Here is a 27,582-nt window from a genome sequence, read left to right on the forward strand (position 1 = left end):
AGTCAGTGAGTGAGTGAGTGAGTGAGTGAGTGAGTGAGTGAGTGTGTGTGTGTGTGTGAGAGAGAGATCTTTGCTAAAATAATCCTGGCTGTATATGAATCCCCCCCCCCCCCCAGCATCAATGTTCATATATTGCTCTCCTACTCCTCTTTCCTCTCGTTCCCCCTCTGCTCTTCAGTTATTTTATTCTTCCTGTGTCCATCCTTTCCTCTCCATTATGCTTCATCATCCTCACTGCTGTCTCTGTGCTTTACCTTTTCAACACATGAATCCTCCTTGCTTTGAGTTTCTCTCCTGAGAACACTGACTTTTAGTGTTCACAAAGGGTCAAATTTGTTCTCCTGCTATACCACCAATATGTGGAATGCCCTACCAAAGGCATTAAAACCACCTACAGGCCGCTGCCACTCGAAATAGGTAAGAATAAACCTAACCTAACCGGACCCTCCCCCTGACCCTTCTTTGTAAATAACTTCTCATTTTAGATTGTTGTTTTTGTTTATATCTGATGATATCTACATGCATAGTACTGTATTCTATCTGTCTGTCACTCAATGTTATATGAGTTCAAGAAAGGGATCTCAATGGAAATAAGCCGCAAGGCTTAGAGTTTCCTTTTAGTTGACCTTGTACCAGTGAACTGTACTGTCATGAAACTGTACCTTACCCTATGCAAACCTATAATAAATACTTCAATCAATCAATTAATTCAAACTAAGATAACTCCAGCATCTCCATCCTACCAAACTAAACTACCTAAGCCCATGTGTGTGTGTGTGTGTGTGTGTGTGTGTGTGTGTGTGTGTGTGTGTGTGTGTGTGTGTGTGTGTGTGTGTGTGTGTGGCTGACAACAGAGCTGACCCACGCTCCAATAGTGACCACGCTGAGCACTACTGTGCTTTGCTCCATTGACACTTTAGTTCGCTTCAGTACAGTAACATGCAAAGGTTGGGGGTGTGTGCGTGCGTGCAACTGTGCATACATGCAAGAGAGCGAGAGAGAGAGAGAGAGAGAGAGAGAGATGGAGGGCTGGGGGGTCCAGAGGAACAGATAGTGCTTAAAACATCACATTCTGCTAAAGCTGTCCTCCAAGCCAAAACCATTCATGTATCATTTCATTTACTATTAAAAATTACCGAAACCCAATGACCTGGAAATGTTACTGCTATCCACACCTATTAATGGTGCTACTGTGTGTGTGTGTGTGTGTGTGTGTGTGTGTGTGTGTGTGTGTGTTAGTAGGTAGGTATCCTTTCTTAGTAATAAACCCAGAGCTTTGTGGTCTATACTCTGGTTTGGAAGAGTTTGTTAGTTGAAGACCAGGTGCAAGCAGACAACACACACACACACACACACACACACACACACACACACACACACACACACACACACACACACACACACACACACACACACACACACACACACACACACACACACACACACACACACACACACACACACACACACACACACACACACACACACACACACACACACACACACACACATATAGTGTGTGTGTGTAGTGTACGCAAGCACGCACGCACGCATAGAGGATAAATGGACCCAGTAGCAGGGAGGTCTGACAGAATGCCTTTTCACACCTGGCTGAGCCCAGCGGAAGGTGACAGAGTCACATCTCCCAAAGCGAACGCACACGCGCGCACGCCCACAGACACACGTACACACACACACCTCACATTGGGGAGTTCAGGGTCATAAGCAGCATCATGAATAAAATGAGGCTGTCTTAAACAGAAGGAGCCCTGCGAGGTGTGCATGCACGTGTGTGTGCGTGTGTGTGTGTGTGTGTGTGTGTGTGTGTGTGTGTGTGTGTGTGTGTGTGTGTGTGTGTGTGTGAGAGAGAGAGAGAGTGAGTGAGTAAGAGAACGTATGTGTGTAGGCCCCTAACCCCCACACCAGTTTGGATCAGTAACGACCTTCTGTTCCCGTGCTTAAATGGTTTAAATACTTCAATTAGACCTGGGTCACAATCCACCACCCGTTAAAGCACAGTCCAACACACATACGCATACACACTCGTTCGTGCGTGCGTGCACAACCAAACACACCTTTTCTGGATTGCACATATCCCCTCATTCTCTCATCAACATGAATTCTCTTCTGGTCGGTGGCTCGAAATGAAATTCTCCTAAGACATGTCGTCGTCCCCCCCCCTCCCCACAACCCCCGAATAACAAATAAATGTAATTCCATTTCTCTCTCTCTCTTTCTCTCAAACATTGAAGCGTACATGCCTTCTCCCATTCATGCCTCCCTCCCTTCATATCTCCTGTCGTGCTAGCCTAGCTAACGATGCTGCCTTTTCATTAGACAGGCCCTGCTAATTAATCTCCATAGAGGAGAGTGACAGACAGACAGACCTCCCCCGTCTACACACACACACAAAGATATATGCACAGTTGCACACACACACACACACTCCTTCCCGCTCTCTCCCTCTCTCCCAGTCTCTCGTCCCACGTGGCGTTGGCAGCCCATTTCATGCTTTATCACGTCTTTTAATTGACAAACAAGCTGCTCTTTTCTCTTAGGCTGAGGTCTATATCACCACTTCGTTCTGGCGCAGGCACACACACACACACACACACACACACACACACACACACACACACACACACACACACACACACACACACACACACACACACACACACACACACACACACACACACACACACACACACACACACACACACACACACACACACACACACACACACACACACATCTTTACAGATGTGTTGGAAAACAAACCATCATCCCCTCTGACATATACTGTACTGTGTGACTTTCCAAGTATTCTACATGCCGACAGACTGTGTTAACGCACACACATCCATGTGTAGGTTTGGAGTGTTTGCATATGAGAACAGGATCTGGGGTCAAGGTAACACAAAGATGAACAGATTTCTCACTCCCATCTCCTGGAGGTAAAGGTCAATACCAATCATAACCAACATATTGATTTTGAGTTGAGAGTTTCATCTGGCCTCTCCGTCTTTGAGGATCACACTGGTTTAAGTCCCTTCCTCCAATTTCCCATTAAATGATAAGTGTGATTTTTCTTTTCCCCTGTTCAACTTCATTCTCCCCATTCCTGTGCTTCATGGTGATTAGTTATGATCAACATTAACAATCCTTCACGCCGGTTAGTCTCAATTTTGTTTATGAATACTCTTCACTTCCTCCTTCACAGCCATTGACCTTATTCACACCGCGGCCATCTTGGATCACATGCCCACATGGGGTGGCAGCCTGCGTTACAAACCATTGTAAACAATGGGGCAATGGTCCCAAAATATGAGTTCTGTTCAAACTATTTCTTTTGACCAAATTGACAAATGGGCAGATGACAACATTAACATCCCCAAAAGGATTAAATAAAAGGTCTACAGTAACTGGATTGATTACATCCACGGTAACGATATTCAAGGTAAGTTAGGTTGCAATCTTACTGTGTACAAAGACTTGCTATCTGTGCAGTGCTTGCTCCGTCATCATATTAACTATTTATTATTAGATTGTTCCTGATTAACATGCAAAAATCACAATACAGTAAGTTAATATGATGGCAGAACAAGCACATAGTCTGCACAGATAGATACTAACTGTAGCAAGTCTAAGATTGCAACATAACTACCACATGAATATTGTGGATGTACCCTTCTTTTGAATCCTTTTAGGGATGTTGATGGTTGAACAGAACTCATATTTGGGACCATCGCTCCATCGTTTACAATGGTTTGTAATGCAGGCTGCCACCCCATGTGGTCATGTGATCCAAGATGGCCGCGGTGTGAATAAGGTCAATAGTATCTGGCAGCAAAGATCTGGCTACAATTAAATAGTATGTACTGTATTTACTAAAATAGGCTACATTCATTTTAGTTATATTCTTGCCGCATTGTTTCCATAGTAATAGTTTGTGGGCGGTAAACTGTCACATTCCAGTTATGTACAGGCACTAACCAGATATCCTGCCAGTGCTGAGATTAGTTTGACGCTAGGTCCTTACAGATAGAACATGTCCTCGCCATGGCATTGGCACAATGCCAGTGACGTCGGGAATGCACTTGGCATAGACCGCTTTTGATTATGTTGCTAGGCAACACAAATAAACAGGTTTTAGTCCATGGATGACAAGGTGCTACACTCTCTTTATAGATTAAAAACTGATTATGGTCACCGTAGACATCAGAAATATACAAACAATGAGCGACATATAGCCCTTTGTTCAAGCAAACACATGGGTAAAGAGTTAATTAACATGAAGAGGAATAAGGACTGAAGTTTTTCAACGCAAAGAATGAAATAGGTAGCCAGTTAATTGGAAGTAAATGGGTAGAAAACTTGTAGAGGCTGTGGAGATGTACAATACATTTACTTCAATAGTATTGATTGTGAAATATTGTCACATTACTAATTTCCAATGCTGGCATCTCTACTTCATTGGAAAGCTGTTTCCACAAGAGAGATTCCCACCTCCAAGACAAATGATAGTTCTGGGAAACCAGTAACTGCCTAAATGACTTTATGGTGCATATCCTCCTACTGCACTTCCCATTTCTACCAAACGTTGTGCACAGAGGGCACAGAACACTGACCTCCGCACACACCTCAGCCAATCCAAACGTGTGGACCAATTGATTGTGCTGGCGCATTAATGTTACCATCCTCAACCTACAGTTTTGATTAGTGGCTGTAAACAGAGGTTAAATTGGAGTTTCGAAGATGGTGGAACTCTTGGCCAGATGAAGGGGGTTAGGTGTGAGTGAATAGAAAGTATGGTCGGGGTAAAACATTTATTCGGTTATGAATTGGGCTTTGTTTGGTCAGCTACCCCTGTAGTTTGCTAACCCCATTAATTTCCATTAGCATTGTTACAAAACAATAACAACCATCAAGAGGACATCTCGTGTGTGCCATATTAAACATAACAAAATCCAGTATATAATAAACTAAAGTATCACTTTAAGAGTTAATTCCCCATAATCTTACTCAAAGGAACTACTGTAAAAAGTAAGAGAACAGCCATATTTCTAGTAAATGACTATAATCGATGACATGGCTATAATCTATGTCCCTTAACCACTTACGCCATGAAAGGTTTCGCTCAATGACATGCCCAAACTCAAGGTGCCGGAATTAACTCTTTCCATGCCACAGAGGTAGATTGACGAGAATCATTGAATCGCCGTCAGTGCCAATGACGGCTTTTGACGAGAATAATAAAAATTGATTATTTTGTTATTATTATTATTATTTTTTTCATTTTCTTTTTTTTTAACACTTAGCCAGCCGAAATAGAATGGCTTGTTGTAGATTAGCCGTGAAATTTCTATTATTATATTATGATCTGAGACATAATATTATGTTTATAAACATTAGCACACTCCCTCTCCCCCTCCCCCAGCGCCGCCGGTTTGTTTTGGTTTGAGGTCCCTCGGTCGTGAACTCACCATAACTATCTTGATTTCCATTGGCATAAAGTGGGGATTTTGGCCGAGTCGTCTTCCCCCGTGGCGCTTCGCGTGCGTGATCCGTGCACATCGCGGTAAACGAATGTAATCCCGTCAATATGAAGACCCTGTGACAACTTTGATCTGGTCGAAAACATCCCAGAGATGCGCTATGCTAACACGCTTCCTCCTCCAATGAAAGTGAACGGAAAATTTGTTATAGAGAAGGGATAGTCACCAGAAGCACTTCCGGTTCATGTGCAGAGAAGAATGATGCAATTGGTTAGACGGGTGGTGAGACAGAGAAGGGGTAGCGATCTTTTTTTTTTAAATTATTATCACTTATTTCATTTTTAATGACCTAGTCCGGAAAAAGACAGCGCGGCTGAGACTCCTTGCTCAGATGTCCGGTATATTACGGTTTTAATATTAAGGGGCTCCCCGTGGCTTGGAAAGGGTTAAATATGTCAAAATGACCTGAGATCAGAGAGATGCTTTTCTCTGTTTGTGTGTTGGCTCCCTCGTTTAGCTGATTGAGAAAAAGTGTGTCCATTCTAGTGGATGGACACTTTTTTTGATTCATTCAGCTCTATCTCTGGAACCATTTGTCTGATTGACAAAATTATTTTTGCCACTGAATCACAACAACTGTGTCTGTTTCTGTGGGGAAGAAAAATCTAATTGCATAGTAAAGAAAAGCATACAAAATCCTGGCACAGCTACCTTGGGGCCATTTGGCCCTGGCATGGAAAGTGTTAAAGTGGTTAAACATATTTTATTCAATTCATTGGCTTTATTAATTTAACCCATTCAGGCCGGGAACACATTTTAGTGTATGGGAGGGGCTTACAGTACATGTACAGTATGTAGCAACATATTTGTTTTTGTAGGCTAATTTCTGAAAAAACAATTAAAATTAAAACCAATTCTATGGATAAACGCAAATTCACCCTAAAGAGTCTCTCCCTCTTGGCCGTGCACACAGAGTATGTGCTTACAGATGAGACGCGAAGAATGTTTTAATACTCTTAGCTGAGTATTCCACTAACTAACTGTGATGCAAAATAATGTATCCATATGTGTTAATATCATTTTGAGATGACTATCAAAAGGTAATCTTAAAAGGGTAGTCTTGGCAAATTTTATTCAAATGAATATGCTGGATGAATCACTGTTCCATTGAATCACCTTTTCATTTCATTAGTGATCATTTTTAGTTACCAAAAAAGTCTTTGCCACTGAAAATGTTCATCAAAGAAATCAATACTGCATTAGGTATACAGTGCTATACTCTATATTGGTGTCATGCATTATTAATTGTTTATTGACTGCACCCATAAAACCGATGTACATACTGTATATAAAAAATAAGAAGTCTCACAAAGTGAGAATGCATGCCAAGCATCAAAGCCGTAATGAGGTCACAGAATGACAATTTCCATTCATACATTTATGCGCTACAATAGATGTGTTCAGCGAGCACAGAGCAGACAGCTTGAAAGAGAATTCCTCCTACATTAGGGCCCTTGTGTACTTTGTGCTAAATGCTTCATCCAAAATACAATACAACTGCAGCCTCCTCCAAACTATTGTATTTGTTTACACTGACCAAATTTCAACTCATTGACTTCCACTGACTTGGGCACTAGTAGGCACGATTAGAATTTCATCTCCTAATTGTGTTGAACTGTAATATTGTAGATCCATGCACATTACATTTTCTTGATACCTACATGTGCATGGTATGGGATATTATATGCAATTAAAATCTATGCACCATGTTCAAATGGATGCTTAAACCAATGCTGAACTTTGGTCGAACCTTGGGTATGATATAAGCCAAATCCTTTTCGATCATAAATTATTTAACTGATGCCCCAGAGCTCTGTGATCTACGTGAACAAAAAACGAGACCCGTGGTGCCTGGCTGCTCAGCACGTTGGTGCACAAACCATATTATGTTCCTTTTAAATGCGAGGATCTGAGTTTGAATGAGACTGCCATCTTGACAGACATGATACTTTTACAAGGATGACAATGTTGTTCTGACACAATTTCTAAACAATCTAAAAATCGAGAGACTGGATTGCCATAAAACATGCTGAGCAGAACCCTGACCATTTGAATAACCCCATGACCTTGCCTCTAGTGCCAAACTCAGGCCAAAATATCAACTAAAAAAATATAATATCTAAAAGTGTGAGTTTGAGTGTTTTATTTTGTCACTCGTGGAACACAGACAGAAGGACCTGATAAAGATGATCAACAATATTTGGACTATCATGGCCGGGAAGCCTTACAAACCAAGGTTCTACCAAATGTCATTATTACTTTAAAGTGAAGTCTAGGACTGTTAAGTGTGGCACTCACCGTGATGTGGTACTGCCTCCAGATCTCTGGACATGCCTGAAGACACAAAAAAAAAACATTTTTCAGACAAATATAAGATTTAACACATAGACAATCAGTGAGGACCACATGTACATTTAACAGAGCACTGGGACACAAATAGAGTGAAAAGAATTAAACCCTTTATTGACATACAATGAAATGCAATATATCTCCTTTAAAAGCACCAACATGGATTTTGTCACAAAAAGCCCAAGCTTGTTTCCATTGTCAACTAGAGCAAAGAGAGAGGGACAAGATTGTCTATTGTCTAGGGTTGAACTGAGACAGAAACGAGTTTGAGAACGCAACAATGCTGTTATTCTCTCTGGTGTGTGTGCGTTTGTGTGTGCGTGTGTGTGCTCGCTCGCCTCCACTGAGTGTGTGATAGAAGTCTAGCAGAGACACAATGAGGGGGAAACCATTAGTTAACGCTGAGAGAACTGATTCTTATCACAGGCCGAGGAAGAGTGGAGGAACACAGATAGAGATGAGAGAGACAGAGAGAGAGAGAGAGAGAGAGAGAGAGACGGAGAGAGAGAGATAGAAAGAGAGAGAGAGATGAAAAGAGAACCAGTCAGACAGGATATGGCGAGGGGTAGAAATGGAGGACAAGTGGAGGGAATTAATAAGTCCATGTAAGGTCGTCTGCCTGACCCTCAAGTCACTGTCTTTTTCCTTTTCTCACTTCAACCCGTACCCTCCCGTCAGTCAGTCAGTCCGTCCTTCATTCAGTCATTTAGTCAGTCAGCCAGTCAGTCAGTCACCCAATAATTCAGTCAGCCAGTTAGTCACTGGTTCTGTCCTGGTGTGGCTAAAGCATTATCCCTGGGGCTTGTCCACGGTGTTCCCTAAGCGTTGACATCCTTCCTCAGCCATCGTCACTTCCCACTTGGAAATTGAAAATGCCGCAGTCGCTGCAGGCAACGAGATTTATCTACTTACACACCTACTGAGAGAGAAAAGGGGAGGGAGAAGGAGAGCGAGCGAGAGAGAGAGAGAGAAAATTCATGCAGGCGAGAGAATCGTATTACACAATAGTATTTGTGTGCAATACCAATCTAGCTGTTGTCTTGCGACTGCAGTCGTAGTTAATACAGAAATATCAAACTGTTCTGATCTTAAGTCTGCAAACTATGAAACAATTCAGCCACTTCAAACGCAGCATTTCAGAAACAAATATACATTTTGATATTTCTGTGCCGTACCCTTCTCTCTAATCCATCCATTTATTTCTGTTTTGAACCCCATGCCCCCCCTCCCTCCCTTTTTCTCTCTCTCTCTCTTCTGCTCCCCCCTGCCTCCCCTCTCCCTCCAGACCGCTGGAGTAGTGGGTTGTTGTCGAGGGCGACAGGCGAGGCGGGCGACACACTCGCGCTCCGTCAACCGTCTGTCTTTAATGAGAGACACAGAAAGACCCAGGGGACAGAGACCTGACTCTCTCTCTCACTGACACACACACACACACACACACACACACACACACACACACACACACACACACACACACACACACACACACACACACACACACACACACACACACACACACACACACACACACACACACACACACACACACACACACACACACACACACACACACACAATATAAAGTGAACAATTGGGAACGCAGAGACGGGGAAAAAAAGGATAATTACAAAACAACGTTTGTATACAGGCGGGAAAGTGAAAACAACAAGCGAAGAAGAAGTGTGAAGAAAAAGATGCAAGCAAGGATGCTCTGTGGAAGAAAGAGAGATAGAAAGAGAGAGAGAGAAATGAGACTGCGTGTGTCCTGGTCTCCCCTCTTGTGTTCACCTGGTTACTCATCCATTACACAGAGCACAGTACATGACTGACTGACAGGGAGAGAGGGAGAGAGAGAGAGAGAGAGAGAGAGAGAGAGAGAGAGAGAGAGAGAGAGAGAGAGAGAGAGAGAGAGAGAAAATGATATGACGGAATGAGCAGAGGGAATGATAAAAACACATGCATGCACACACACCCACACACAGTTTCTATTCCATGGCATTAGTGTAAATGGGCAGGATAATGAACGTTGCGGTGAGATAATTGTCATTGATGGTCATTAGATCCACCCTTCAGCACATGCACACACACACACAGACAGACAGCTGGGATATGTAGCATGGCAGAGACATAACTAAGCTGTAATTGTTGAAGTGTATCAATTAATGTGAACAGCAGCGTGAGCTGACCCTTGGTCTCTCATTTTCAAGAATACAGAGGATAGTGAAAAAAAGAAAATACTTTATACATTGTGATGTAGTAGATCAATGTTTCTCAACCTTTTCAGGCCGCGACCCCCAAAATAATCATATTTTAACTGGGGACCCCCCCACCTGACGAGCACTAAGAGTTTAGGCATTACATTTTGTATAACATGGTTCTATTGTGAGCATGTAGATCGGCTACTTTCACAATTTCTGCCTCTGAATATTTGACAATTTGGCCAATGTTTAATTTGTCATTTTAGAGGTAATAAAAAGTCAACCAATTATCACTTTAGAAATGTGCAGATACCTCTATACACTTTACATTTATGTTGGTTTGTTTACTGTTGAGTAAGAAAACAATGTTGCACATTAAGCTAATCATCTGGGGACCCCCCAAAATAACAGGTTGAGAACTACTGTAGTAGATGACGAGTTTCAACTGTTAATCCTTTCCTTCTGCCATGTTGAAATCCCTATATTCACATCAATTGTCAAATTAATGCAAATCACAAAAGTGACTACCGGTATAAATTATCGTGGCTCTGTATGAGGCAAGCCGTCTATAAGAGGGTTTGTGTGTGTATGTTTGGCTGAGCGGGGCTAATCCTGCAAACCGCTGGACTGATCAGAGCCAAATGTCTTGTGCACGCTGCCAATAGGCCATGGATGTAGGTCCATGAGGTGGACAATGCATTTTTGCGACCGTAGGTCGCACTTACTACAGAAAGCTCCACCAGGTGTCCGTGCGTCAGTCAGTCAGTCCGTCCGTCACACGTCACACTTTTGCCCTGCTCATATCTCCGCAACCGTTGCCCCGATCCATGCCAGATTTTGCACACACACTCCTTACCTGCCAAACTACAACCTCCAAGGACCCCCGGAGCTCCAGGGACCCCCAGCTCCCTCGGGGACCCCCAAGTGTAAAAAATGAGCACATGTGCAAAAATTACCAAATGACCACCCCAACGGGGCTGCTCACGGGGAATTCCTGGGGACCACCCACTCCTGGTGCTCCAGAACGGATGCAAAAGTGGTGACGCCCCCAGTGGAGGACCCCCTCCACTGCAGCTCACATAAAATGCCGTAACTCGGCCTAGGAGCGTCCGGGAGAGCCGCGGCCGGTACCTATTCGTCCGCCAAGGCAACGCGGAGACCCCACCCCTCATTTCTCACATGGCCCTCTTCTAGCGCCACCTTCAGGCCGATTTTCACAACACATTTTTGCCCACTACTCCTACAGTTTTGGCCCTAAAATCACGCAAATTGCTACACAATATGTCTCCACTCATCCCATCAACATGAATCTGTCCCATATAGCGCCACCTTCAGGCCGATTTTTAAAAACACATTTTTGGACACTGCTCCTACAGATGTTGCCCTAAAATCACGAAAATCACTACACAGTATGTCTACACTCATGTCATCAACATGGCTCAGGAAGATTTTGGAAAAACAAATTTTTGCCCTATTTGTGGAGATAAGTGACCTACGGTCGCTTATCTCCCGATTAGGGAGTCTTACTGGTTATATATTTATATATTTAAATATTGTTATGTTATGATGGGCTCTGATGGGGCTGAAACGGTGCTCTAATTTGGTAGTCCAATGGCATAGTTATATCACTGAAGACACATGAAGTCTGAAATCCACATGAAGCCACGCTGTTTATCTGACCCCATCTTGTTGTTCCACTCCTAGAGTAAGACATAAAAACTAAAGCAGTAAGTGGTACTCACATCCAGGTAGTGTCCGGTGACGCCACAGCGGTGACATTGTTTGTGCCAGTAAGCCATCTCAGAACAGGACTCATAGAGGTGCCCCGGCAGACCACAGTTATTGCAGTGCTTCTTGGGACAGTGATGGGACAGGTGGCCTATGCTGCCACACAGGAAGCAGGGTGGCACTTTCTGTGTGCACACAAAACACACAACACACACACACACACACACACACACACACACACACACACACACACACACACACACACACATTATAAAGATTGTCAACACAAATCAATGCAAAGTGCAGAATCAATTTGTGTTTTTGCTGGGCTGGGCTGGGCTAGTGTGTGTGTGTGTGTGTGTGTGTGTGTGTGTGTGTGTGTGTGTGTGTGTGTGTGTGTGTGTGTGTGTGTGTGTGTGTGTGTGTGTGTGTGTGTGTGTGCACGTGTGCAGAACCTTGGGTAAGGGGCAGTTCTTGGAGAGATGTCCCGTCTTGTTGCAGTTATGACAGGTGACCTTCTTGTCAACAAAATATCGGCTGGCCCCGCGGTTTCCCAGCTGAAACCTCGGACCGGCATCTTTGTTACGGATCTGTGCCTAAAGCAAACAATTCGTGCACCATTACACAGTAAATCCTCACCAACTCCGGGAGTGTACAAAATGTGTGTGACCCAGTGGATCCGTAAGGGTCCATTTGGTTACATTTGTATACTCTCTGGGGTTACAAATGGATGGATAAATAAACACGAAGCAATTTCACTTTGTATATGGGTGACCTGATTGGCTAACGAGCAAATCAGAATAAAGATGCATATCTTGTACGCACATCATCATGGGTTTAAAGGGACTACACCATGAATTTTAATTTTTCCAATTTGTATGGTGTCCCACCATCCTCACAAAGTCCTATTTCTGACCATTGTGTCTTTCTCAGTCTATGGGCAGATCTGTGTAAGTGGGTCTCAGAACGGACTCTCTGATTTTAGGTCCAATTGTGACATCACTATCGGGACCTACTGCTACTGCTGTGCTGAGTGGGGGTTGGGGAGGGGTCGGCAGGCCTGAGAAGGAGGCAGGAGGAGCTGGGAGAGGGTTGGGGAGGGGTGGGCAGGCCTGCTGAGCAGGAGGTAGGGAGGAGTGTGGGACCAAAACTGTCTCAATAGCGCAGTCCTCCCACTCAGGACAAGGTGGTACTGCAGCTGAAAATGCACTGAAAGCCAGGCAGAAATGACAGGGGCTCTGTATTCAGGAGTGGTCATTTAGCCTCAAACCTTTTTTGGGATACAAACAATGTTATACTCACAGACACACACTAAAGGGACATTCCCTCTCTCTCTCACAGACACACACACTGTTTCTCCACAGCACACCATGTTAAAGAAAAAACCCATCAACTCCTTTTTATGTTATTACTAACAAATCATTTTAATTTGAATGTGCCTAGTGCCTACTGCCTACGATATACAACCTCTGATTAACAATACATTTACCCTGTAACAATTCCAGGAGTGCAATGGACTTAAAAATATATCTATTAAAAAATATATATATTAAAATTTTCCGCCTATCAGCCATCATCATCCATTATTCTTTAGCACAAAGTCTTCAACAGGGGGTCCGGGACCCCTAGGGGGTCCTCAGAGTTACTACAGGGGGTCCTCCAAATCTTTGTTTGATAGAAACTTTTTTTCTCCTTTTTTATATTAACCACTTGAAGACCACTTATTCTGAGAACTGTAGCCAAAAATAGCAGATCTATAAGTTCATAACACCTCACACTGTGAGGCGTTGCGAGCTTGTAAATCAGCTATTTTCGGCAAAGAAGCACTGGGAGGCGTTGCGAGCTTGTAAATCAGCTATTTTCAGCAAAGAGGTTTGGTGTAGAGGGGAAAAAGATCAGACCAAGTACAGAGTAAAAGGTCAAGTATATTAGGTAATGACAAGTGGTTAAATATCTGAAAACACAAATTGACATGAATCCAACATACACCGTTAAACGTTGAAACTATATGGAATCTATGAAAAGGTTCTTCATCTCTCTCAGCTAAGGGGTACCTTGGCCTGAAAACGTTGAAGACCCCTGCTTTAGCACATAAGCCCCTTTTCCACTGACATGGCCCAACACCACACCACTCCACACCACCCACTTGTGCCAGGTTTTCCACTACAAGGACCTGGGTAGAGTGGTGTGAAAGCGGTACTAAATGTGGTACTAAAAAGTATCCAATCTAGAGTAGGTCTGAGCTAGGCCAAACACCAAACACTTTTCATTTAGACCACCAGGATATAGTTGTAATACATGATAATATATTATATTGGGTTATATTATAATCTATTATAGTGTATTATAATTATCATAGTAATACATTAATACTTTATAGTGTATTATAATCACAGTTATAATCCATTATAGTTTATTATAATTTAGGATAGTTGTAATACAAATTTATGTTGTATTATAATCACAGTTAAAAGGGTCATTTTGTTTCTTACCGATAGGGGTGTATTGTATTGTGGTGCTAAAGCTGCAGTCGAAAAGGGGCCGAAATAGGAACAAAAAAGTGTCCTATAGAGCTGTTACTCCCCACCTACTCCCGACCTACCTCTCTATCTTTGTTAGACACCGACCAGCTCAGTCCTCCTCCATCACCATCTCCATCATCATCTGGAAATGAAGACATTATAGGATAAGAAATACTGGGAAAAATCACCCTGAAAATCACCCAGAAAAACCACTTACAGGCAGCAGCCGTTCGTAACTGGTAAAAACAAACCTAGCCCAGCCTTACCCTCCCCCTGACCCTTCTTTGTAATTATCTACTATATATTTCTTTTGCACTGTTATTTTATTTCCCTTTTTTTCCTGACTATATCTACTGCATAGTAGGCCTACTGTGTTCTATTCATCTGTCATTCAATGTTATATGAGATACTTTAATGGTTTCCTGTGCAAATAAGCCAAGTGCTTACTAGGATCTCCTTTTAGTTGACCTTATACCAGTGAACTGTACCTTTTCCTATGCAAAGTGGTTAATTGACATTAACTACATTTTGGGCTTTTCTAAAAAAAAGAATCCTGAAACCATTATGTTAAACGTGATGCTGCTCCTTTATTTAAACTTTTTGAATTATGAACGGAAGGTTGCCTCGAAAACGGCGATGTAAACATAACCCGAGGATTAGAGCTCAGATTAACATCTATGTTTGCTAGTGGAGGACATCAGAGAAAAGGAGAGAACAACTCACAAAAAACATAAGCCCTGAGAAGTAGATTCACCATTTCCTCTGAGACGCACACACGCAAAGACACGCCCATGCACACACACGCACAAAAATACACATACACACACACACACACACACACACCCCGCTGTCACAGTAGCAGCACATCTGTATGAGTGGCACTAACTGTGCCCTGAGGGAAAAGAACTGTATTCTCCTCAGGCCCACGGAACTGTAACTGACAACAACAAACCTCACGTGTACATGCACGCACACACAGATGTGTACCCAACATACATTTAGTGCTGATACCCATGACTCACACACCGACATGCTACCCAGTACCCACACATGCATACACACACACACACATACAGACACACCCACGCATCAACTGCTGCGATTAGCAGGTTGACAGTCTTTAGCCTTTGGACAAACAAAAAGACACAGCCTTGAGCCATAATCAAACATTACACTCTCCTTTCCACCTATTCCGCTCACTGTTGCATTGCCTCTCTCTATCCAGACACTTATCGCTAGTCTGTGTAGCTTTCAAGCCTAATTTATACTTTGCCATGACCGCCCGCTTGCTGAAAATGACTGATATTTGACTGAAAACTAGTACTCCATCTAGTTTGAGAGGTCAGCACCTCTCAGTCTAATTAAAAAGGTCCTCTCTATCTTTGCATGTACAGTATGTATCGTCACTGTCGGGCAGAAACCTTGTATCTCCAAGTTTCAAATGTGTAAGTTTTTTGCAAAGTAAAGCATACAAGGCAGTCGCACAAAAGTAGTGAAAACAGCTTGTAGATCGGCTGTTTTCACTAGTTTAAATGATTTTTATAATGATAAATACAAAACGAACCGTTTTGGAGATACAAGATTTCCACACGACATCGATGTAGAGAGAGATAGAGAGAAATAGAGAGAGATAGATGGAGAGAGACACTAACGCACAGACTGTACAGACAGACACTAAAGGAGCCCAGTCAGAACTCGACATGTCAAACATGGATGAAAACTGTTGGCCAAACATGGTGGCTATGGATGATGTTGTAAAATTCACAGCCGAAGAGACGTTATCTGGGTGAAAAAGGAACCAAAGCACAGAGTGGAAAACGGACACCTTTTACAGTTCAATGAATGGCTGCGTACCAACAAGGGTGAAGCTCGCCAGCTACATTTGGGCTGTTCTCAGCCAACGTCATCCCCACACTGTCAAGAAATCCCATTTTGTTCATCGTCTTGGTTACTCATTTACCCTACAAAGTAATGTTAATCTATTTATTGAATCAATGTGATGACCAAATGCTATTTTATCTTTGACTTAAATATAAATAATAAATAAGGCTCTGGTTATGTGACAATTCATATTCAATCATACAGTATAAATCTTAATATAATCTCGAGCGTACTCACTCTTTTTGGAATAATAGTTTCTAACAACAAAGCTATCAAGTTTGTTTTGAAACATCATGTTACCACCAGTCCAAATAAGGGTATTTACGTCAGAGGATTTTGAGGAAAATATTAGTCCCCCTTTGGGTGTTTTTTTGTCACTGTATGTGTATACAGATGTGCCGTTTCAACTCTTCAGTATTTACTGATATTTTCCTGAAAAATTCCTGGAAATGCATTTTTCCACCGGCTTGTTTCCCTGTTATGCTTTTCTATTTTTTATGGAGAATGGAGCTTTTGCAGCAACTAGCAAACATAGCTGATCTACAATCTAAATGTTCTGCAAATCCCATGAAAATCTACTGTCTTGCCAATGCCAGGACATGTGAGGTTTTGAAATGGCACATCTGTATAATGTATACTGTATATACTGTATATGAGCATAAGTGAAATGTGTCCTCTGCATGTACCACTAGGTGCAGTGAGCAGTCATTCTATGGCGCTCAGGGTTCAGAGGGGTTAAGAGTCTTGCTCAAGGAAACGCATCGACAGACACATTGCTAGCCTGGCCTGGAATCAAACCTGTGACAACCAGGGCCTCTGGCTGCCTCGGTGCGCTCACTAACCACTCAGCTATGACTGCGCCTATGACGATGCAAAAGAATATAATCACTTTGCAAGTAAATCTTAGTAATTTATAAAGGCATAATGATTATACAATATATTCTGTTTCACAAGACCTAGTGCTTACATAATATTACTGAATTGTCTGAAAAGGCTCAAACAAGTCTTATGTTTATACATTTTGCATTTTTCCCCCCTGTATAGTAAAGTTAATGGGACACCGACTTTAGCAGCTCAAATTTAGCTGTGACTCAGGAAGGAAAATATAATCTACAGATATAGAGCTTCTCAAAAATGTTAAGTAACCATTAGCACCTTTCCATCAGCTCTAAGGTATATACATAGTTTAATCAAAATTAGTGGTATTCCCCTTTAAGAATTCAAGGAAAGGTATTAATAAAGCCACAGCAAGACTTTTGTTTTAAGGCAAAGCACGAAGGCTCTTTTACATTTTCATTATGAATGTGATGATGATGTTTGAGTGTAATTAGGAGAGAAAATGCTGATGAGAATGTCAAATAATTTAACTGGAACTTGACTGGATCTGTGTAAATGTGGGATTTATATGCATGTGATGACGGGGCCAATCACAATGTCATTTTTCAAAGAATAGCAATAATCTGTGTGTGCCTCGTATTCTAGTAAATCCAACTCAAAATAGTGTTTACGGTACACTAGACAGTACACACCAGTCTACTCAGGAATGTTGCAAGTTTATAATGCATGCCCCATCTGGTTATGCAATACCCGTTGTACAATTTAACACAAGTTAATTGCGACCGTAGGTCGCAGTTTATTGCGACCGTAGGTCGCAGTTTAGTATCAAAACCTCCACCGGCCGTCCGTCGGTCGGTCGGTCGGTCACACGTCACACCTTTGCCCTGCTCATATCTCCGCATCAGTATGACATCACACCACATGTGTACACAAACCTTTGTGTACGTTGCTGTGGCAACAGTCTGTTGTTGCTGGTCTGTTAGTGTACGTTAGCAACCACCTTAGCAACCATGGTTTTACCCTAGCAACCAACTGTTTACCATAGCAACCATGTTTCTTTACCCTAGCAACCAACTGTTTACCATAGCAACCATGTTTTTACCCTAGCAACCAACTGTTTACCATAGCAACCATGTTTTTTTTACCTTAGCAACCAACTGTTTACCATAGCAACCATGTTTTTTACCCTACATCCCTCCATATATGGAGATAACTGACGAATCTCACTAAGTCTGACCTCACAAGCCCCATATTTGGACACGAACAACATATAACTCCATATATAGAGACATAGCTGCTGACATCAGTATGACATCACACTGCTGACATCAGTATGACATCACACCGTACACAAATGACCCTTATATAAGACCGGCATTATCTACCGACAGATTGTGGAGATAAGCGACCAGCGGTCGCTTATCTCCCGATTAGGGAGTCTTACTGGTACATGAATGTATAGAAATTGTAATATAGGATACATAAACCAAAACCTCATCTGTCTAACTGTAGAATATCCCAAAAAATCGATAATCTGTACATTAAAACTATACACAATATAGGATGCTAAATCAACATTGACCTGGCATTTGTCTACATAACATGCCATCTAAATTCCATTTTAACCTTTGTTGTACTGCACATGAGACGTATCACCCTTCAAGGCAGTCTGACAGACATCAGACCAACCCCTTGCATTACAGCAACCCAACCAAGTGGTCACTTTGGCAGTTGGGACAAAAGCAGTCTCCACAACAATATTTACTATGCTCAAGCTAACTTCGCAACGCTCTGCCCGGCGACTCGCTCGCTTTAGCTCACTCGGCGGAGTCTGATGATTAGCAAGGCAAGCCATGGAAGCCATGCTGAGATGGGGCATTCGGTCTGCATTAGAATAGGACAACTAAAAAGAAAGACACCCTGACAGAGGCCCCGCCCAGTAGGGAGGGGAAGCCTCGCCCTGTAGGGACGAGGCTTTCCGTCCTTTTATGTTCCTTTTATGCCCATATATGGAGATCTCTGAAATTTCTCCTTCTGTCTTCTGTCTGCCTGTGTTCCTTTTATGCCATACTGTGCGTGCGTGCGTGCGTGCGTGCGTGCGTGAGAGTGTGTGGGGTGTAGGTATTGGCTTTCCTGATTGGCCAATCCAACTCATCGGTTTCACAGATTGACCAAGCTTTGCAAAATAAGTCGTAGCTCGCATTCTTTTACAGAAGAATGCACAAAATGTCTGTATCTGTCTCACTTGGCTGAGGCGCAGTGGAATACCCTTTGATGACATCAACGAAACCCCTGTATTATCTGTGTTATTTAGTCGAGCGGTCGTATGGTACTGGGTACTGCACTAGGTACTCTGACAGTAGTAACACACGTATACAAGTACAACCGTTATGGCATAAGGAGCATCGTTCCTGACTCATGTGCCCACTGGCAGTCTGGAATTTCAAATACATATAATATGGATATGGATCTACATGACACTGCTGTTTGCCAGCATGTGACATGTCTCAAACATTTATTTTCTGATTGCATGTACAGGGAATCCATATTTTATATTCTAGCAATAATGTGCGTAATAATGTGTGTGTGTGTGTGTGCGTGCTGCGTGCGGCTTCACACAATCACAAATAAGAATAGAGTTCCTTCAGCAGTTGTGGCAGTCTCTGACGCATACTATAAAATAAAAAAGTGTTAATTTAGGCATTTATAACTCTACAAATATAACCAAAATGGTTACATTTGTTACATTTATATACTCAACGTTAAATGAACACAGATTTGTGTGCAGCCAGCACTCGGCTACTGTGATCTCTGACTGGGGGTCTCTACATGTGTGTACGTGCGCTCAGTTGGTACTAGAGTTACACAACTACACACACCAACTCATGTCCTGTGCAGTCAATGGGCAAACTTGAAAGAGGGAAAGGGTTATAAGCGTGCATGTGCGTGCGTGTGTGTGAGCGTATGGAGGCGTCAGAGACTTGACGACAGTCATTCCCAAAGCGTCTCCCATGGGGACGCCCCAAATAAAGAACAGGAAGCTTTCCCTTAATCTAAGGGCCCCCATATCACCAACACACACCAACACACACACATGGATAAAGGGTGAACCTCTTTGTCACGGCCCAGGAATCAAACACATGGGGGTCGGTGTGGAAGAGGGAGGAAGGGAGGAGTGGGAAGTCAGAATGTCTGTTGTCTGTCTGTATGCTGGGTGAAAATATGCTAATCAACCTTGACGCCCCGTTCAAATCCAAGCCCTACCAGAGCCTCAGCGTTAAGGTTTTAGGCAGAGCGGACACCGTCTGGAGCAGCGTGAGCAGCATGGCTGCTGGGGTTACGCTGAAGAGTCCAATGGACGCGAGAAGCAGAGGCTTAACCTCATGAACCCTAGAGTTCCTATTCTCCCGCAAACATTAGGCGAAAATAGCAGATCTGCAAGGTCACACCACTGAATGTTATGCAAGGGCAAAAATAATAATTAAAAAAAACTGTCTCATAGTTATGGCAAAGTATTTTCAAAAATCACTTCTTTTTTGTGTGGAAAACATTTCTTGAGAAAGCCCTACTAGTTAAGTTGTAGTAAACAGACACCCATGTAGGCTTTACCACGGTTCATTACCATGGTATATAGAAATAGAAATCAATTCTACAATACAACTTCCATTTGTAGCCAAGTTGGTTGAGTATGGATGGACTATTGTTTTTATCACACATGAATAATCACATTGTTGGGGCGCCCGCTGGCCTAGCTGTCCAGACTCTGATGCCTGACAGCGTGTCGCGGGTTCGAATCCCGATCTGGAGGACCTTTGCTGCATGTCACTCCATCTCTCTCCCCATTTCCTTTCAGTCTACTGTCCAATAAAAGGCATAAAAGCAGCAAAAAGAAATCTTAAAAAAAATAAAAAAAAATAACAGTACAGTACGTACTCAGAAAACCAGTACGTACAATGATGGTGGAGGTAGACGAAGTAAAAGGACAGAGAGAGAGAGAGCAGGGGAGTAAAGGAATGAGGGCGGGTTGGTGACAGATGCTACCTGTCTGTCTCATAGGTGCACTAATTAATAGAAGACGAGCGGGAGAAGGAGAGGTGGCGGGATGCCAGTTTGTCAGCAACAGAACAAAACAAAACAGAGGTATTGTGTGTGTGTGTGTGTGTGTGTCAGAGAGCGAGAGCGAGAGAGAGAGAGAGCGCCCTGCGTCTGTCCCTTCCACCAGTGAGAACAGAACGGAAGTGTACGTGTGGCTAATGAACCATGAACACCCTGTTCTCCTGGGGTCACACACACACACACACACACACACACACACACACACACACACACACACACACACACACACACACACACACACACACACACACACACACACACACACACACACACACACACACACACACACACACACACACACACACACACACACACACACACACACACACACAAAACACTCATAGTAGTAGGAAATATGAGTGGAACTACTGTATATGAACAACAACCTGCTCAGGGGACGGGGACCAGACAGGGTGGTTGACGTCTGATAACCCAACGAAGAAGCACAGAATGTCAACACATGCATTGCACACACACACACACACACACACACGTGAACGCACACACAAACCTCCTTCAATGTGCCAGTTTCCCCTGACAACAACCCTCAAGTGTAACCATTTACCAGTTGCCTAGGAGAGCAGCATGTGCGTGTGTGTGTGTGTGTGTGTGTGTGTGTGTGTGTGTGTGTGTGTGTGTGTGTGTGTGTGTGTGTGTGTGTGTGTGTGTGTGTGTGTGTGCGCGCGCGTGTGCGTGTAAAGTACAAGGCAAGCGTTACTCCCCCCTGACCAGCAACATCAAAGCCTTGGTGTGTAGACCTCCTCATTTGTATCCCTCTCTCTCGCTGTCTCAACGCTTAAACAGTCATCCCAAGCCAGCCCGCCCATTGTACCACAATGTTGACTGGGCCCATTAACACACAAACACACACATACACACACACACACACACAGCGGAAGAAGGGCCGGCCTCCCAAATGGAGGTTAGGTTTGATACTGAAACGACACGGCCGGATTAGCAGCGCTATACATGACAATGGTGAGGGTGGGCGGGTGTGCGCAGACTGTGCGCGCGTGCGCGTAAGAGTGTTTCCTTTTGTATCAACACTGACACTCTTGCAGCCTGGCCATTTGCAAGGTTAAACACACCAAAAGGCGGGCTAAATCACTCACTCACACAAAAACGGTGGCTTTTCTCTGCCCGGTGGCTTTTTTCGGGATCCAGAAAAATCGGGTTAAACACAGCAGCAAAACAGACCAGTGAGAATGAGTAGGATAAACAGTGAGGAAGAAGAGTCAGAAGGAAGAGATGAAGATGGGCAACAGTCCAGTCTAAAGCCAAGCCAACCTCAGCAAATGAACTGTCACTACGTGGAATCAGAAGAGTCATGGAGTCACAGCTAGAAGGTACTGGGTTCGATTCCCGCTGGGGGCGCTGTGGGCATGTTCTTTCCTCTTTGTCATCAGTGCCCATACCGTAGGTGGGGTTGGCAAAAGGGCCGTTCTGTGAGGAGTTTGCATGTTCTCCCCATGTCTCCTAGGGTAGGTACCCTCACAAAAACATGCAGTAATCCTGGTCTCTATACTGCCTCCCCCTGGCCAGCCAGGGCGCCTGATGGAGGGGAAAGGAACTGGTTGGAATAACGTGTTCCTTCCACACGCCAACGTCCAACCAGGGAAACTCCCCCTGTCAGGGGAAAAGTAGCGGCTTGGACGCCTCATGCATTGAAGGAAGCATGAGGTCAGTCCGTTGCTCTCCCCAGGTTGGCAGAGGGAGTGTAGCGCCAAGGATTACTTTCGAAAATTGAAACTGGGTGAAAAAATCTGGGTTACAAAAAGATGTCATGGAGATATGGGTTTGATTCCCCCACAGAGCCTCTGGCTTGGCCGGGTGGGCGTTCCAACAAACACAATCGAACAGAAGACGTTGGGAATACGTTCTTTGTCACGGCACATAGTAACTCCTTGTTCGGGACACCTGTTAAGTGGGGAGCAGAACTGGGAGGGATAGCGAGTTCTACAAGGTCTACAAGATCACAACACGTTGAGTTGAACATCTATTTTCAGAATAGGGATGCTTGGGTTCACATGCAGTGAGACACACATGCCTAAACTCTCAAATATTCAGTCATTAGTTCAGTTTCATGAGAAAGCTGAGGGTAAATAAGGAAGGCTGCAGATACAATGCTCTACAGGAGGGAGCCTGCCACACCCGTGGCTTCTTTTCAATTAGACCAGGCTACAAAAAGACTCAATGAAATATAACAATAATCTTAAAGTTTTAAAACAGTCGAGTATTTTATGAACCTGAAATTGTACTATTAACTAGATGTCAACAGAGGAAATATTGTGCTAAATGAAATCGGAAATACGAATAGCCTACTAGGTTCAATATTTTCTCTCACGTTTTTAAAACAGAACCAACGCTCTTGGGCTACACACTCTCTCTCTCTGCCCCCAAATATTTCATTCTTTCTCTGATTAACCATCTCCATGACGAACACCCTCCTCCCCCCACCCAGGAGGAATCCGTGCTCACTCCACCTCAGCACCATGTTGGCAGCCAGGCCAGGCCAGGCCAGGCCAGGGCAGGTGGCCAGGCCTATCAATCAAACCACCGTCGCCATGCGGCAAGACCAGAGACACCAATTACCACACAGCAGGGGTGCGGCCTGGAAACCGCACAGCAACCACATGGTCCAATCAGGGAACAGAACAACAGCGACCCAGAGAAGGCCAAAGAGAAGTACTGTGTGTGTGTGTGTGTGTGTGTGTGTGTGTGTGTGTGTGTGTGTGTGTGTGTGTGTGTGTGTGTGTGTGTGTGTGTCTGCCTGCGTGTGTGTGTACAATTGTCTACGTCAGGGGTCTTCAACGTTTTCAGGCCAAGGACCCCTTAGTTGACAGAGAGATGAAGCAGGGACCCCCACAACCTTTTCATAGATTCCATATAGTATCATCGTTTGACAGCACAATCATCAATGTATTTTGGATTCATGTCAATTTGTGTTTTCAGATATTTAACCACTTGAACCGTCAATACTTAATACATTTGACCTTTCACTCTGTACTTAGTCTGCTTTTTTCCCCCAATACACCAAAGCTCTTTGCCAAAATGTAAGATCTACAAGCTCTGCGAGGCATTGTGAGCTTAGATATCTGAGGACCCCCTAGGGGTCCCGGACCCCCTGTTGAAGACCCTTGGTCTATGTTTCTGTGTGCATACGTGAAGGAGTACATGTTGTGGGAATATACTTTGTGTTCATGTTATCCCGCGCTGAGTTAATAGCACATCTTTATCAAAAGCAGAAAACAGGTAATCACTTCCTGTGTCTTAACAGTGTCTGTTCTGTCTGGACAGTTCAAATCACAGTAGCTGAATGACTTGTTGTCAGATTTGATTAACCTGTTAGTTTGCATTGTTTATTGAAAAAACAGGATAATCTTGCATATTCATTTGTTCAGAAGACATCTGAATTTACACAGCACATTACTGGACTGTTACCTATAATTTCCACCAACACAAACTTAGTATTGGTTCTGGGCTGGTGCTGGCTTGCAGTTGGTTCAACTTGAGAAACGTCTAACATCCAGTTTGGTTTTTCACAGTCTAGAGAGCCAAGTCATTACATTACTGTATACAGTACATCTCCACTTAAAGAACAAACAGTCCCAACGCAGTTGAGGACGTTTCTCAATATTAAGAACGCAAAAAACACACTTGTATCCTCGGTAAGAAACGTTCTCCTCAAGTTCATGAGACCAAAGATGGAGATGGACTTGTATTTGCGGTCATGTGATTGTGCACTGTAGCACACTGCTGTAATCAGCTGTGAAAATAAATGGTAGACTGTCATGTCTTATGTTCATGTTATCGCCTCATATGAGGATAAAAGCATGTGCAAATACGCATGTTGAGTATTGGTGTAGTAAAAAGAAAAATTATCACTGGATTATGTTCCAATACACTGCAAGTCATTTTACTTTCATCCTTATGCTGTTAATTAAAGAACTCAGAACTAATGTTACAGCTTCATTATTGAGCATTCAATGTAAAGCTGTTGCTGATATGGCTACTGTACATGTTTGTCCACTATTTGGAGTTGAACTTCAAACCATAACTGAATTAAAAATTGTCTGAAACTACAGCTGGTTATTGTGCTGTGTGCATTAAGTGGTTCTCTAAATCTTATCGGTTTTATATGTTCTCTGAATATGTTTCAATGCGTTATTCACTAAACCACTCCCATCTAATGATTTTAAGTGAAAACAACTTTAATTTTGGTCAGTGATTTTGGTCTAAAATAATACAATTCAAAAGACATTCACTCACTTTTATTATTATGAAAGCTCTGTGACTGATTTTGTTACTAAAAACGTTGCAGATTTAATTTAATCGTTTTTGAAAAGAAACAGGTCTTGTTTCTAGACCAGCAAGGAGTTGATGCCACTCTGGAACCAGTTTTTCTGTCCAAAAGCCAGTTCTCTTGCTGTCAAAAATAACTAATTTAAGGTTAAGAAAATGGCTCTCAAAAAGGCTTGGTGGAATAAAAACACCTGATGGTCCTTGAGAGAGATGAGATGTCAACCTCTTTAACCACAGTACTTTTTCTAAATGGACATTGCTGATTTAGAGTCACACACCACCAAGACTCCAAGAACATAAACATGATGATATAATATAATAATAATCAAATGATGGCATCAGGAGAGATCACCGGAAAGCCTTTGAACATTAAACAATGGTGGTTATCAGGCATTATAATCTGCACAACCACCAAGAAGACATTGAGATTTGTTTGGTACCGTCTGGAAACAAATCATAATCCTGTATCGATTGTGAGTGATGTTAATAACATTATTCAACTATAGTTCTGGCGAGGCCAGCACCACAGCCCAAACACATCAAAGGTGCTGTCTGTCGGGCTATCGGGCCGCCGTGAAGCATCAGTGCCCAATAATCAGTAGTAATATTTTGTGCAGTGTGTCCCGCGTCGCAGGTGGTAGTCAGGCATTAGCGGGGCCCAATAACCTGATTCAGTATGTTGAATTGGCTGCAGAGATTCTTGAGAAGGGAGAGCATTTCATGTTTGCCCCTAAAAATCAATATGCGCCACGTTGCCAACTGATAAAATAAGAGAAAGAGTGAGAGTAGAGTGATAGAAATAATAAGTGAGGACATTTAAACAATGGCGAACAGTTAAAATATATTATTATTAGTAATGCCATTATTATTGTGCACTTACTGCAAGTAGGCTATACTCCATTCTGATCATTTCAGTAGCTGGACACATTCAGTTATTCAACACAACTGGATTTTAGTCAACAAGTGTTTCATTCTTATGGCTAAAGCTACACACGTGTACATGTACACAAACACACACAAATTATCGTTCATGGAGTAAATGGCCCAATTCATTTCAGACACTTTCTTCTACAGGGTAAAATCACTAACACACACGATTTGTAAATATATTCTAATAAAACCACTGAGTTGCGACGTCAATTTCATTTTGATGAATTTCATCCTGCGGGAGTGAACTAGGCAGTGGGCGGGCGAGAAAGAGCGGGAAGGGGAGGAGGGGGGTTAATGGGGGCTAGGAGGCAGATAGAATTTTCATGATTGTTATTTTGTTACTATACGGCGAGAGGGAAGCTACAAAAAAAAAAAGAACGGGGCAGATAAACAGCGTTGGTTAATCTGAGGCATTCTGCGGAGTGCTCCATTATCAGGCAGGTTGGGCATGTTGGGGGGGGGGGGGGGGGTTATTTCTCCAACGGATCTTTGGCCCCCGTAATTAAGCTCCATTCACCAGGCCCTGTTCCTCAAATTAAAAATTTGTCATTAAGTGGAATTTACCATAATGCCTTTTTATCTGCTGGCGCTGTGGTGTGCGTGCATGCGTGCGAAGGGTAGAGGTGGTAGGGGTTTGGGGTTGGGGGGGCAGGGGGCTAAGAGGGCAGCCGATAGGGTTTTTGGGGGGTTTGGGTTTGGTGCTATGGTCCCACACTCATTCAAACACACACAAACACATGCACACACAATACAGAAAGAGTAAATTGAAAAATCAGAATAATCCTGGCCACAGCCACCCTTTGCGGGGGCAATCAAAACGCACACACCCACACACACACATACACACACACACACACACACACACACACACAGCTACCCCCTCAATCCTTTAAATCCACAGCCTTTAGGGTAATTAAATAATGGCGCTTAAAAGTTTTAATTTAGATTTGGCCTTTTCTTCCTCTTGGTACTGTATACCACACTACTGTGTGTGTGTGTGTGTGTGTGTGTGTGTGTGTGTGTGTGTGTGTGTGTGTGTGTACACAGTAGCACACACACACAAACATTTAGCACACATTGCATTATAGACCTCAGTGAGATACCCCTAGCACAGCAGAGTACAGTGGAGAAAGCAAATGATTAAAGTGCAGTATCTCTTGG

The 27,582-nt window shown here is 43.2% G+C and overlaps 1 protein-coding gene across 1 annotated transcript in view; it reads right to left on the reverse strand.

Moving 5' to 3' along the window:
• The window catches only part of zcchc7 (zinc finger, CCHC domain containing 7), a 69,663-nt gene that overhangs the window by 18,476 nt on the left and 23,605 nt on the right, over positions 1-27,582 (reverse strand). The window contains exons 4-7 of the mRNA XM_080721554.1: positions 14,436-14,497; positions 12,289-12,429; positions 11,848-12,018; positions 7,857-7,892 (exon numbers count right to left, since the gene is read on the reverse strand). Coding sequence (XP_080577680.1) covers positions 7,857-7,892; positions 11,848-12,018; positions 12,289-12,429; positions 14,436-14,497 — 410 coding nt within the window. The remainder of the gene's footprint in view (positions 1-7,856; positions 7,893-11,847; positions 12,019-12,288; positions 12,430-14,435; positions 14,498-27,582) is intronic.

The sequence above is a fragment of the Nannobrachium achirus genome, assembly GCF_963921795.1.
Source record: "Nannobrachium achirus genome assembly, chromosome: 3".
In the NCBI taxonomy this organism is placed as follows: domain Eukaryota; kingdom Metazoa; phylum Chordata; class Actinopteri; order Myctophiformes; family Myctophidae; genus Nannobrachium; species Nannobrachium achirus.